Source organism: Anabrus simplex, chromosome 8, assembly GCF_040414725.1.
Source record: "Anabrus simplex isolate iqAnaSimp1 chromosome 8, ASM4041472v1, whole genome shotgun sequence".
Taxonomy (NCBI): Eukaryota; Metazoa; Arthropoda; class Insecta; order Orthoptera; family Tettigoniidae; genus Anabrus; species Anabrus simplex.
This window is the reverse complement of record NC_090272.1, coordinates 225,717,560-225,733,203: the sequence shown is the minus strand read 5'-3', so window position 1 is coordinate 225,733,203 and position 15,644 is coordinate 225,717,560. Positions and strand designations below refer to the sequence as shown.

The 15,644-nt window shown below is 37.4% G+C and overlaps 1 protein-coding gene across 1 annotated transcript in view; it reads right to left on the bottom strand.

Annotated features, from left to right (window-relative positions):
* The window catches only part of LOC136879384 (polycystin-1-like protein 2), a 421,935-nt gene that overhangs the window by 213,968 nt on the left and 192,323 nt on the right, over positions 1–15,644 (bottom strand). The window contains exon 18 of the mRNA XM_068229099.1: positions 7,607–7,822. Within this exon, the coding sequence (XP_068085200.1) occupies positions 7,607–7,822 (216 nt within the window). The remainder of the gene's footprint in view (positions 1–7,606; positions 7,823–15,644) is intronic.

Genomic DNA, 15,644 nt, shown 5'->3' with positions numbered 1-15,644 from the left:
AATAATAATAATAATAATAATAATTGACATAAAATGTGAATACAGAAATAGTTGAAGGGCGCAGTGGCGGTGAATTCCATTCAAAACGTGGAAACGTGATGAATATCCATCGATACGCAATTGTTGTGATTATTGGAATTTGATTATTTGGACTCAGAAGACGGCGATGAATTGTGTATGTAAAGTATTTATTCAATTGTTTGTTTTGGTTTCTCCTCAGTTTGTGAATTTTGGAATTGTTTGATTTGTTGAAGTTGATATGATTTTAAGATTATTTGATTGTCATGGTAATTCTGGTGCATACTGTACCACACGCGCCACATCGGCGTGCGATATTTCCGGTTTCGTAAAGTTGCATCAATTTAGAAATTTCTCAAAGCTTCCTAAATGTTCTTTGTCAGCACTATTTTTTTCTGCGCTCCTATTGGAGAAAATAAAAGGAAATGTGATTGGTAGGTGAAGGAAAACATCGTACGCTCATTGGCCGTGGTAAGATTTCATAATTTCCGGGGAGAAGCGTTGTCGCTGGAGCCTTGCTCTGCGAGGGCATCTTTTCTGTTTGACCACTGAAGGGAACGGTCACCTTCCAAGGTACGGGTCTTCTTGGCCCCGCCATCCGGTAAACACTTGATTATTTTTTTTAACTTTTCAGGTATTCAGTTTCAGATGTAGTATTTCATTTAATTATATCTTGCTGGAGTGTACCCGTGTTTCCTTCTGCTTCCAAATGTTATCATTATGACTTAGCCGTTTCGGTAAGTCACCTCACCTTGTTGAGAGATAGTTCCCGTTTGTTGTTTTGTAAATTAAATGTTAAACACCTTTCGAAATAATCTTTATAAGTAATATTTTCCTCGGGACTGTCTCGTTCATTCCGCTTCATCATGGAATATTCATCTTTAGGTTGGGTACCCTTTCTCAGAAGTGTTTTTGAGGGGGCTACCCACTGAAGATGCTCTGCTCCATGATTATACGTAAATATTTTTCTCCTTAGATGTACCTCTTCACTTTAGTATAATGTTACCTTCCTTTCATTTATTTCAAACTGTTTTGGGTTTTTAAAGGTAACGCCACGACAGTGGAACGTCATGTGTGATGTTCCGGTATAAAAGAAATTTAATAACTAAATGCTACCCTCATCTAAACTGTAAATTGTAATAGTTGTTGAAATAATGCCGTCAAAATTTTAATGGTATATTGGCTATTGCTTTATATATGAAATTACAGCTAAATTGTTAAGTAAAGTTTGGGATTACATTGACTTCGCTTCTTCAGTATTACCAATACCTTCCACTGCCTGGATATGGTTCCCAGCCGCTTCCCGGTTATCCTTTCTTTACTGTCATGTTGGTTAACCTGTTCGTTTTAATGTTGTGATTAATGTGCTTGCAAATTTAGTTTCGTACATGTTGACTTGCCTCGTGTACAGTACCTTTGGTGAATGCACAACAGTAGCAAACATTTTCTCTTCATTAAACCTATTAATTGTAACCTTACCCAATGGAGAGGTTACAGCAATATTAAATCAAATACAGGTAACACTTACAGGTCTAAAAATGACAACTAAGAGAGGAGAGTGGAAGGTGCTGGAAGCCCTATGAGGTCTATGGGAACGTATGGTGTTATGGGGGAGAAAAGACTTACAGTAATACACCCAACAGATAAATAAGTATTGAGGAAATGAACATACAATTATAAATGAACAAATAAATTAACTGCGGATTAACTGATACTTGAGATACAAAACAAAAGATGTGTAAGGGAAACAATTAAGCTCTTCAGTCATGAACAAACTTTGACGTAGAGATTCACATTAAAAGTTAAAATTACGGAATGAAAACTTTGACACAGAGGTTCACATTAAGGTTAAATTTACAGAACGAAAGGAGGCAACCTCGAACGAAACAAAATTAATTACACTATTCAAGAAAGTGTTTCAGTTACTTACAATTACAACTAGACTTAGGGAAGAAGGTCTGCCTCTGAAAATAACACGTTGCGGACTGGTATAATCGCTAAGTCATATAAATGCTCTATTTTGGAAAATGTGGAAAACTAGAGGAAACTCCGGCACACAAAATGAACTTCTACATAATTACTGAACTTATATTAAGTGGGAATAGTCCGAAACACAAGAATGCATTTAAATAACATAAGGCGAAACTGTGCTTACCTTGGCCGGCTGAAGACCCATTGCGGGATGGACGCAAAATCGCGTCCGCCCGCTGCAGTGATCCAAATTCAAAGACGCGGACAAATTAACTCGCAGACGTGAGGAGCCACAAACAGGAAACAGAGTGATCACAAATAACCAATAGCAACACCAGTTTTCCACATTCACCAATTAAAAATCCTAATATACTGGCCAATAAAAACACTAGAATTTTGGCGAATGATAATTATCTTCTGAAATAATCCTTTCTGCTGAATTTGCATCTTCACAGATATTACAAAAAGACAGGAAAGGGCCACTTACACGTGGCACACCCTGCCTCACAAGTCATGTATAAAAATTCCACATCCCTTTCTATACTTAAGAAAATAATACAATTTAAATCAGGAAATGTAAAAGAACATAAATCTTCTTAATAGTCCATTTCTTCATAGGCCTAAATATTTAATAATTTTTAAATAAGAAAGCTTCATACAATAATTTGCTTTGCATAAACACTTCAGTTCTTTAAATTTTTGTTTACCCAACATGATGACAAGACAAAATTAAATGATAACAAGACAAAATTTATATCACAAGGACTTATGTTGCTTCACTGATTTCTGTACACTGCCGTTCAACAACGGCCACAGCTACCACCAAAGGTGGTATAGTTGCACAGTTTCATCTATTGAGTTTGATCCAAACTTACACATCTCTCATTCCAAGTATCCTGCCATTGCCCCCACCTGTTTGTACCACAGCAATTATTTTCACAACTTCCATGTTTGTTACTTCCAACTTACGAAAAGAACATCCTAAGCCTACCCAGTTTTCTCCTCTGGACAACAAAGTTAGTCTAAAAGCAGATCAATGTAAACATAGTCTCATCCATGAACTGCCTTCTTTCTTACAGAATACTGTTGACTGCAACTGCAAGCTCACTTGATTCAATTTCTCTTAGTATACTACCAACCTGATAGAATTCACAACCACCTGTTCCAGTTTTGTATTCCTGACCTGACATTCAACTTTCTTAGGTTTCTTCCCTACTGCTAATTTCCATATCTTATTGTCTGCATTTCTTTTCAAGTTCCAAGCTATTAGACAGGAGGCTTGCAGCACAGTCTGCCAGTAAGACTAGGTCATCAGCACAGGACAAACTGCTAATTACTTTAACACCCTCCTGAATCCCTCGCTGCCATTTCATATTTTTCAGTAAATGATCTATGTATACTATCAAACAGAGTTGAAAGATTACAGCCTTATATAACCCCTGCAAAAACTGTACTTTGAACCACAAACAAATTCTGCTATCAATTCTCACCACAGCCGATTTGCCTGCAGTAACCTAACGGTAATCCTTCGGTATGTTTAACATATACCGTATTTACGTGAACAATCCCCACATACTTTAAAAAAAAAATTAAGGCACGAAATTGGAGTGCAGATTTTATTTGCATCAAGGTTGACAATGAGCTCCTGGTTCACATAGTTTTCGATGTTGGATGTACAGTTATGCTTCGTATAACTGCAGATGGAAGAAAACTGCCCCCATATGCCATACTTAAATGGAAAAATTCACACTTTTAATTCAAAACTGCCTTTACAAAGTTTTTACAGAATAATTTAAATTTGAATGTTCTCGGCGTCACGAGAGAACATGTTTTCCGGAACGTGCAGGGATAGCTTTTCGCACTTTCGCTCGCTTCGATGTGTCTACAGTGTGTTTCATAGTTGCTAAGTTTGAGAGAAATCGTAATTTGTTAGTATTCAGCATTTTAAGAATCACCACAATATCACGTAGCAGGCAGTGTATAGAGAAACAGAATTCGCGAACACTGGCAATACCAATATAAATGGTCCATTATTGGACATTATACATTTTCCAACTAACTCATTTCTGGTTGCCAGTGTTCTGCCCCTGTGTGCTAAGTTGGGCTCATCAGTTGGTACTTAGCAGACCCAACAAGACACATGGCTAGTGCATACCGTGGAGGCCACTGCGTAGGCTACTTGAAGCCACCAGCAGTGCCAAAGCACTATGAGAAACTTTGTCTCATTACCAAGTGCTAAGTACCAACTGATGAGCCCAACTTAGCACACGAGGGCGAAATGCTGGCAACCAGGAATGAGGTAGTTGGAAAATTTATAATGTCCAATAACGGACCATTTATATTGGTATTATAAATTTACTCATTCGGGACAAATATTTCAGGTTCCTTATAGGAATCAACATCTATATCATCTGATGGCCAAGTAGGCATCAATTTTTGGTAATGAGACAAAGTCTCATGGCATGGCTAGTGCATACCATGGAGGCCACTGCATAGGCTACTTGGAGCCACCAGCATTGCCAATGCACTATGAAAGACTTTGTCTCATTATCAAAAATTGGTGCTTGCCTGGCCATCAGATGATAAAGATGCTGATTCCCATAGGGAACCTGAAATATTTGTTCCAAATGAGTAAATTTATAATACCAATATAGTTGGTCCGTTATTGGACATTACGGTATAAATTTTCCAGCTAACTCATTCCTGGTTGCCAGCGTTTCACCCCAGTGTGCCACGCTGGGCTCCTCAGTTGGTAAATGGCACAGCCACCAAGAGGCATGGCTGGTGCATTATAAATTATATTATATGTATACACGGGCTGCCTGGCCAAGGCGGTAAAGGCGTGCTCGTTTCGCCCGGAAGGACGTGGGTTCAAATCCCCGTCAGGAAGTTGTAAAATTTAAGAAACGAGATTTCCACTTCCGGAGGTGCATATGGCCCTGAGGTTCAGTCAGCCTACACCAAAAAGGAGTACCAGGTTAATTCCTGGAGGCAAAGGCGGCCGGGCGTAGAGCTAACCACTCTACCCCATCACGTGCCGAGGTTAACAATGGTGGAAGCCTTTACCTTCCACTCCTCCAAGGGCCTTCATGGCCTGTACAGAGGTGACTTTGCTTTGCTTGGTATATGTACACATATATTTATCTCTGTCAGTTGAGGAGTAGGCCTACCTCTGCTTCCATCTGAATTATCATCATCTTGTGCTGTCAACTTCTCTGCTACCGGTGTGTTGTCATCTCAAATGGCGTCATCTTCACTGCCATCGAGAGCGTTCCAGACCCCATCTTATTGAAACGTTTTAAAATAGTTTTGTTCCTAACTATAGAGTCCGAACAGTGATAATCTATTTGCACATGATTTCTAGAGATGGTCTCTGTTATTACCAGTTGGTGTACTGAATGTGTAGCAGAAGCCACCTCTTCCGATAAAGCTGTGGTTTAGAAAGCTGCCAACCCACCAGCTGATCACTAGCATATGTTATGAGTTGTACTTCTGAATGTAATACTTAGTGACTGGAAAGCATTCTTTGGATAACTGCAGCTGTTGAAAGCCAGACCTTTATTTTTAAGTATATTTCATGCTTGTTCTCTACATTTAACACATCAGAATATTCACCTAAACAACTGTAATTGTGAGAAGGGAGACCACATTGTTTAGCTTAGGTATGCTGTCATGTGCCTGGCTAGTACCAGAAGTTCCATGATAGAAAGAATAAAAATAAATAACACGAAACTTGCCGCATTTATGGATATCTACAGGTGTGGTGGTAATGCGTTTTATTATCATAATGTTTAATTTCATACGTTCATTGCCTCCATTGTTTTAATTAACGCACTGTATGTTTTGTCAGTGGGGACATTAGGTGAGTAAAACAATTACGACTGGATTGTTTTAAATCACGCTTTAAACCTACTTCTCTCCAAAAATTACCTATATTGGCCCAAGTTACAAGATAATAAACAATCACTTTGTTAACGACTTTCCTGCTATATTATAGCAACAACCACGAATATTTCTTAACTAAAGTAAACTCGTTTTCTCATCCCGAGGTGGTGCATCTCTCTTTAGGCGTGCCTGCTACGGAGGAGAGCTGCATGTACCATTTTTACCACAAATCAAACTTCCTGCAATTCTTAAATCTCTGGCAGTAAAGTACCAAGAATCAAACTCAGACCCTGGAGAACGGCAGCTAATTGTGCTAACCATTATGCTGGCAGACACTCTTAACTACAAAACACAGACATATCACAAGACTGCTGCATGCTTGCAATGTGCAGGTCGGACACAAAACTATTTACCTATTTGTGCGACGTTATCAGAGCTGCAGCAGGCTTACGCTATGGAGGTGGACATTTCTTAACTATGAAACACAGACGTACAGCATAACTTTGACAGGTGTATCCCTTTCGTGGGTCGTACGGACAAAACTATTCACAAATTTGTGTGATGTCTTATACTCCGTACGGCTCTACTTCTAAACTGACGTTTTAGCAGATTTTGGCTCTGTCTGGTGGTTATGCACTGAAGCATAGACATCCAACCAATCCCAAGCTGCCATTCATATCGATTTATATCGGCAGAGCATGATCTCGAAACCTAGTTGCCAACTCTCATATATACATTCGCCACGTGGTTAACCTATCTCGCTCAGCGTGTACGGTATTCGGTACGGTTCGCGATCTTTTGCATTTTCCTTCAATATTTAGTGTGTTTGTCATATTGTTGAAGGGTTCCAGTGACTCTGAGATCAGTACAGTGTTCCCTTTGTAGGCCATAACCTCCTTTCTGTCCCAGCCATTATCCGCTAGTGATGTGTTATTTCCTCATTCTCTTTTATTGTTAATAATACATTCTCTTTTAGTGCCAGACATTGTTAGAAAGTGTAGTTCTTGTGAATTTGTTTTCAATCCATATTCATTCGTTTTTCTGAGTACTGTATTACAATTTACAAGGGCTGTTTACCGCGGTCATATTGCATCAGCTGTTCTCGCAAGCGTAGCGCGCTGGCAACAGAGGGAAGGCGATGCTCATTTGTTTTATGAAACTTCAATTTAGAAGTAAGGCCGTGCGGAGTATAGGAGCTGCAATAAGGCTTGTACCTGCTTTGAAGCGGAATTGTTATTCTTCTGTGACGAATTATGTTGGGGGGTTTTGTATGTGAGATTTACTTTTTTCATTTTCTTTGTCTCGAAAAACCAGGGGAGTCTAATATGTGAGGTGGTCTAATACATGAGTAAATACGGTAATAACCATATGTCTTTATTGACACCAAGCATTTTATCTCTTTTGCCAGGTTTCCAAAAACGGCTGCCCACGTTGGATAATGACAATGACCATAAGCCACCCAATGTGGGGAAAGACACTTGCAGTTATAGATTCCAGTGACATTTTCTCCATTGAGGATCTATAACCTTCCCATAGGAAGTTCCTCCATCCACAGCCACTGGGCTCTTGTAGTTTGCCGAGTTTGTTATTGCCACCCAGTCACTGACTGTATGGTCTACCCTTTTAACATGGCAGGATAAACACCAAACTACTGAACAACTTCTTTCTTAGGCTCCAATGAGCTCATTTCTGTTTCCCAGCTTCATCAAGAGCACAGGCATGTGACACTCACCTTGCAAAGACGCTGATGAACAAATGTTCATCCCTGAATCTAAAATCATTATTGTCAGCAAAGAGTACAGCAAATGATCTTTCTTGCTTTTTTGTGGCGACAGGGATGGTATAAGAGGCAGTTCCATTTCCATGGAGTAGAGATATCCAGCGGTTTAGAAGAAAGGTCCACTTTTCCTTGGTTTGTACATCACGGATCACAATGTCCCGGCAGTACCTGAAATGTACGGTAATTATAATTACGCAAAAGAAGTGGTAATTGGTTTTAAGATTTTAAAAATCAATGGCACTACAGCCCTGAAGGGCCTTGGTCTACAAAGCGACTGCTGCTCATCCTACAGGCCTACAGATTACGAGGTGACGTCAGTACAACAAATCCTCTTGACCATTGTTCTTAGCTTCCAAGACCTGGCTACCATCTCAACGTCAGAGAGTTCTTGAATTATCGTCATGGAGTCTAAGTTGACCACGAATCAGCCTCTAGATCATGGTAAAATTCCCTGCCCTGGTCAGAAATCAAACTAGAGGCTCTGGGAAAGAAAGAGGCTCAGTACCTTAGGTCATGGGATCACCTTTCAAGGTAAAAAAAAAAAAAAAAATAATTAATCATCATAAACATATGCTGAGAGTAACATTGGTGCCATGAACATTTCTAATTCATGAAAGTAGTCAAAAAGTTACATTTTTGTGTCATATTACTTGGAACTGGTTTGAAAGCAAATATGACGATCAATAGCCTTCTCATCTTTTTATATATACACTAATGGGAACCAACAAGGTGTTTGAAGTAGGAATCTCTTTTGTTTTAAAAGATCTAGCAGAACAGGTGGGATTTTGGCCAAAGGGAGTCATAATAAGGCAATATCTTTTTCGGAGACATGGGACAGAGGGGGTCCGACTTTATTAGCAATACATCGAATAACGTCCTGTAAACAATGACTTGGAACACTTATGGCTTAATAAATGCACTGGATATGTTCACAAATGAAGACATAACAAACTTTGACATAATAATTTTTACAGAAACATTTCTCCCAAAGATTAGACCACTCAGGGGTTTTACATTTTAAATGCATTCGCTACACAAGGACAAAGAGGTAGACCAACAGGTGGCATCACATGCCTCTTAAAACTGGAACTATCTCCTTTCAAAGTTGATTACAAATCATCAGAAGTGCTAGTTATTAGAACAAAACTGTGTATAATTATAGGGGGATACTTACATCCGGAATATAAAGGAGAGGAAGTAATTGATATTATCAACATAGGACTGGCAAAAGCACATCAGCATGAACTGGTCATAACTGCAGGTGACATGAACTGCAGGATTGATGTTCGTAAACGGAAGGCAGAACTGTCATGGAATTCTTGAAGAAGAAGAAGGGTTAACTCTGATTAACAATCACTCCGAGAAAATGTATATACTGTATGTCACAATGGTAGTAGCACCACTGATTTAGTCTTTTCAAATATGTAGAACGTACAGAAGTTGGAACAGACAATAATGAGAAAAGTAGCAAGGAAACACATGCCCGTAACAACTACTTTTATTCTGCAACAGAAAACCCAGAAAAGAGCCTCGACCATGTACATCTCAAGAAAACTGAATGAGGAGATGTTAAAACATGCCTCTGAACAAATTAAGGGAGTAATGCAATATATACATAACGTTCAGATAGACAACGCTGCTACAGAACTAGAGCACATCATCATCAGTGCTACAGAAATGATACAACCTGACTGAAGAAAAGCAAAATCATGTTATAGAACAAGACGATCAGCCCTCCAGAATCTTCATTATGCTATGACCTTTCTATCCAAAGAAGACTTGAAGGAGTATTCTAATGAAAGAAAAGGATACAAAGATCTCATAAGAAAAATGAAATTAAAATATTATGAAAAAACAGCAGAAGAAATTATCCAAGAGGCAGAGAAAGACCCATAAATAGCCCTCAAGAAAAAGAAGCCAATGTTTGCAAGGGACATCCATATGGAAACTTGGACCCAACACTTTAGCAAAGTTCTGATAACCAAGAGCATGAGGCCACTCAAGGAAACATTAGATACAGAAAGTCAGATGCCAATTGAACCATTTAATATACGATAAGTACAGGCAGCAATTTCAATGCTGAAAGACAAGAAGACTTGTGGACAGGATAATATATTCAATGAACACTTGAAAAACGCAGCCCCAATGCTGATAAATATCTGGACAGACCTGTTCAACGAATGCTTGTCACAGGGAAGGATTCCTGAGCGATGGAGAACTTTGAGGATTGAGATGTTATATAAAGGGAAGGGCAACATCAGTGATCGAAACTCACATAGAGATATAGCATTAGGGTGCACCATCCTTAAAATTCTAACAAAAATTCTCACGGAGAGGTTAACATCCTTAGTCAACAAACATATCCCAGAGGAACAATTCGGCTTTAGAAAGAATCATTCAACATTACAAGCAGTGCAATGCCTTCAAAATGACATCCAAGAACCACTCAGATACCCAAAAGGGAAACTTCATACGGTGTTTGTAGATTACACGAAACCGTTCGACACAATTTACCGTTCACAATAGAGAAATGGGAAAGTTAATATCCACCTTTTCAATACAATATATTATGTGAAGGTTTATTATACATTTAAAACATCACGTTTATTTACATTTGGTACTGGTTTCGACAATGTTTGATGTCATCATCAGCCAGGACAACTATACAAAGATATATTACATTAATCGTGACTCCTACAGTAATATTACATTAATAGTATTGAATATAAACATGAGTATAATTAAAAAGTATATACATATATAAGCTGACAGTCAGTGCGATAAAAGATTGTTTTTATAAGGTGTACACCTTAGTATTTTAGTTAAAAAAGGAGAAAGTATTAAAAATGAAGTATAATAATCAGCTTTTAGTGACATATTTGTCTGTTGAACAGTAGGGTTATGTTTATGAAGGCTTTGTAGCCATGTTTAACATTATAAACAGAGTAGACACATGCTTAGATATGAGTGTTTCTACATAAAAGTATGTACAGTAAAATCTAGAAAGTATTCAAATGTGGCTTGAGCTTGAACTTAATAGATTGGATGTCACTGCACGTTGATGTTGGTATATAGAATGTCCGTTGGTAGGTTCTATATATAAGTTTTTTGTACTCCAATTTTGTATGGTTATATCATATTAGTGGATAGAGCATTTTGGATTAAGTGCAGTTCTGTTGTGATGGTATTGAAGAGATTCTTGTGTTTTGAGTTGCGAGTACATAGGTTGTGAGAAAGATCTTGAACCAAGACGGAACCTCGGATGCCAAGCCAGTGTTAGATGTGTCAGAAAGGAACCAACGGACTAACCAAGGAACCAGCATACTAATGCATCATTGTCGAACATCAAAAGAAAAAAGCAGAAATATGGGAAGATTTTTACATCACAGACGCTATGATAAGGAAGGACTGGAAAGGAACCAACTACACTTTGAGACATCTACTGATCAGATTCGCAGTTCACAGCTTCCACTTCAAGATATATGTGTCAACTCCTGTTTTCATGATCCATGATCATGTGTGGAAGACTATGTGGGAGATATCATGTGTTGGAATGTAAGAAACGCTCAGTGTCATTGTTGAAGTTTTGCACCAGTAAAGATTAATAATTCTCTGTGTAATCATTATCATGGCCATTGGATGCAATAAAGTAATTATTAAATATACACTGCTAGCCAAAAGAATAACACACTAAAGATTTGAAAGAATATGAATTTAATGGCCACAAAATTAAGTTCTAAAAGACAGTAAATATTCTTCTACCACTCTTTATCCTCACACTCTAGTGAGCACTGTGTTTTACGACCAATGCCCTTCATGATATCAATGCTATGCAGAGGGATATATTCACTCTTGGATGTTTCTGTGGTGTGGTATGTGTATATGGAAAGGAGTGTTTTCAAACACACACCCATTTCCTGAATGGAGTTAACTGGGAGTGGTTAAAATCCCCAACCCAGCTGGGAATTGAGCCCAGGACCCTATAAACTGAAGGCATCGATGCTAACAATTCATCCAAGGAGCTGGACATAAATTATATTATATTGAGCATAAAAATATATTTCAAAAAATTAATTTTTCCAAACAGATTTCTTTTTACAATATGCTTTGCATTGCACTTATACAGTCTTATGGTGGCAATGGGATGGGAAAGGGCTAGGAGTTGGGAGGAAACAACTGTGGCCTTAATTAAGGTACAGTCCCAGCATTTGCCTGGTGTGAAAATGGGAGCCATAGAAAACCATCTTCAGGGCTGCTGACAGTGGGATTTGAAACCACTATCTCTCAACTGCAAGCCAATAGCTAATCCATTCTTCTACATTCTGGTACATTAGTGTTAGTGATACAAAAGGATATAATTTAAGATTATAGAAAATTATAGAAAACCTTCTAAAATATAACATTTTAGCCCAGGAAAGAAACAAAATAACTGATCACCTTAGAATAACCTTAAACCAAAACAGTTTTGCATTCAACGATAAAATCTACTGTCAAAGAGAAGGGCTAACCCTGGGTTCACCATTATCAGATATAATAGTGCACATTTTCCTAAATAATTCTGAAAACAATTTCTTAACCAACCAGCATTCTAAAGGAATCTTACTGGAGCAGATATGCTTATATGATAACTAGCTGATGTACCTGTGCTTCTCTAACTCCCCAGCTACTTCTCGCCAATATTCAGGCAGGCTGTTTTACTCGGGATGCAGAATTAACCCCATATACCGGAGATGAGTGGCAGCAGAAGAGACAAAAGCACATCAAAACAAACAATGGTCAATGTAATGGTACTGTTTATCAGTTTTATGGGCTTTTTATTTATTTATGAGCAGTTTTCTTCCGACTCTGTGATCTTAGAGAATCTACCTCCTTTCTTTTATAATTTCATCTTGTCTTATTCTTCAAGAGATCATTCCTTTATGATTTTTATAATCATAGATCAACGACTACATTGTTTTACACCTTAAGACAATCACGACAAAAATCCATCACCACTGAACTGGACTACGCAATAATTCACAAATTCTCTTATCATAGTTGGTACCTATGTTAAAACTGAGCAAGAAATAACGTTTCTTATGCAATAATTTTCAATGGGACCAATAACATAGGTATTTAAAAATTAAATTTAGGAACCTTCCCCTAAACTACCATTTCATCCTAGATGAAAAATATTTATAGCTTAGCATGTAGTTCCTTATTTGCCAATTTCACATACCCATTTTCATTAAACTCTTTTTATCCATTTTCTTGTAGCCGTGCGTTGATATGGACTTAGCAACGAAATACAAATTCACAAAGATCTTTGTTATGATAGCTGGAATGGAAAAATGTATAATACATAAATGATCAGAAATTTAACTCTGTATAACTTTAGTTATGTAGTATTTATCAATAGGACCATTCATAACATACAGTAGAGTTTTGAGAATTCAATTTGAGTCCTTTCCCTAAAATACTATTTCACTCAGTGCGAATAAAATTATTTATAGCCTAGAATGTAGTGCCTTATTCCCTGGCATTATGTACTGATTTTCATTAACCCTCCGTTACATGCGCCGCGGAGTGAGAGTCCGCACTTTATTATTCTTTGGTATCATAGGCCAAATATGCAAGGCAGAACGGGCTGCCTTCTTGTAGTTTCCTTCTGCAACAATACAAAGGCCGTGACTGTGAGAATGTCTGAGTAATCACCGAGCTGCTGATTAGAGAAGTTTATATTGTGAACTGCAGACTTGTGGAGTCTGAATCCGCAGGCGTGTATTGGTGAGTTGTTAATCTTACTCATTCTTTTGGTAAGTCATCCATTCTTCCATTGCTATTTATTATCAAATTATATACTTTTATTACCTACAAGTGTAGTAGTGGGGTCATTGTGATATACTTTCTACATGTGATTATTTACAGTGGGATAAACACGATATTACAAAATGAGCTATGAATAATTATTCTGTGTCCTCTTTCCAGGGAGTTGGTGCGATTTATCCCGAAAGTTATGGATCAAATCGAGCAGTGGTTGGATGCCGACGAAGTTGGTGCAAGTGATGATAGTGATCGGGACGTCGTAAACGATAGTGATCAAAGGGCAAACAGTCCACGGGTGAAGAGGACGTGACTGAAAGTGAGCAGCATGAAATGTATGTTGGAAAGGATGGGACCCAGTGGAATCATTGGCCTGTAATGAACCGTAATAGAAGGGTCAGGCAACCTGAACATAATATTATAAAACACTTGCCTGGAGTAGTAGGAGTTGCCATGAATACTGAGATGCCAGTTGAAGCTCTGCAATTGTTCTTTACCGACGAAATGCTACAAGAAATTGTAACATGCTATATATACTCTTGTGTCATACAAGTCAAGAAAAGATAAAGTTGTATTTGTTCTATCTACTTTCCACGAAGACCATTCTATTGAGGACGATTCAGATGGATCAAAACCCGCAATGATTACCTTCTATAATGACACAAAGTCGAACGTTGATAAGGTGGATGAAATTAAATGCACTTACTCCATGGCAAGAACATCACGACGTCGTGACTTCTTACATGTTATAATTATCATGTTTAGGTCCGTATTGAAATGTACAATGAAGTCAAATAAATATTAAAGTTTATTTATTCCACCTGTTCAATACATAAAAAAAATAATGAATTAAATATAGGGACATGTTTTGCCCTTTAATTATGGGCATCTTCAGCCTTAATCTCAAACTTAAAGTTGATTAATCAGGTACCTGATTGTAATTAACTTACATATGAATGTGAAGGAAATGTTGGAAATGTGCGAAATTGTTGACAATAGTTATGAAATTCTTAATATCAGACCTTAATAAAGTCTAAAATACAAATATTTGTAAAATTATATACTTTCTTGAATGTAGTTAAGAAATTCTTGAAATGAGGCCTTAATGAAGTTTAGAATAGAAGTAGTCATGAGTTTATACACTAGAGGAAACTTTTGGATCTTAAACAGATTGAAAGTCACTATAATAATCACATCAAGAGGGGTTTATAACAAAAGTGAAGTGATAAAACTGTAGTTTTCTAGAAGCATGAGAGAAGAAGGGTGCTTGAAGGTAAGTTGCTGTGTTAAATGTTAGCAGGAAGGAACGGCTGTAGTCTCTTGTGTAGAGTCGTAAGGGAAGTTTGGATTGAAGTCTCTTTATTAACGTTGAAATTGGTTGATGTAAAGAAGATTCGGAGAGAAAACGTGTGTAATTTCTTTTTTTTTTCTTTACGTCTTTATTATCATTCAAGAAAAAAATTCTCTCCATAATTGAAGGTTTTCTGACTTATTCCACTAATACTAAGATTGAGAAATATCTTCAGCATAAAATTAAACAAAATGATGTAATTATAACGAAAGCCGATAAAGGTGGAACAGTGGTAATTTTAAATAAAGCCGATTACATAAAAAAAATGGAAACATTTTTCGTTACCAACAAGTTTAAGGTAACTGAAAAAGACCCCACCCAAAAAAATTCAAAGGAATTTGAAAGGAATACTGAAGCAAAGCTCCTTCCTTTTTAACGATGAAGAAATTCAAAAACTCATTAATATGAATCCAGGACTTCCTAAAGCAAGAGCTATGCCTAAATTACATAAAAAGGACATACCTATGAGACCTGTAATTAATTTTTGGAAAAGTCCCACATACAAAGTCTCCCAATTTATTCATAAGTTCTTGACCCAGAACGACGTTTTTTATACCAAAACTTCGGTAAAAAACTCCAAGGAATTTTGTAATGCTGTTAAAGATTTCAAAATTTCTTCTCACGTAACATGTTTCTTCGACATTAAGGATATGGACATGAACATTCCTATAAAAGACACCATTAAGATTATAAAAACGAATTTATTGGATCACAAACGTATCAGTAAACCCAAAATAGAAAACTTTTTAACTATCCTGGATTTTGTATTGAACCATAATTTCTTTTCCTTTAATAATAAAATATATCAGCAGGACGGATTACCAATGGGAGCACCGG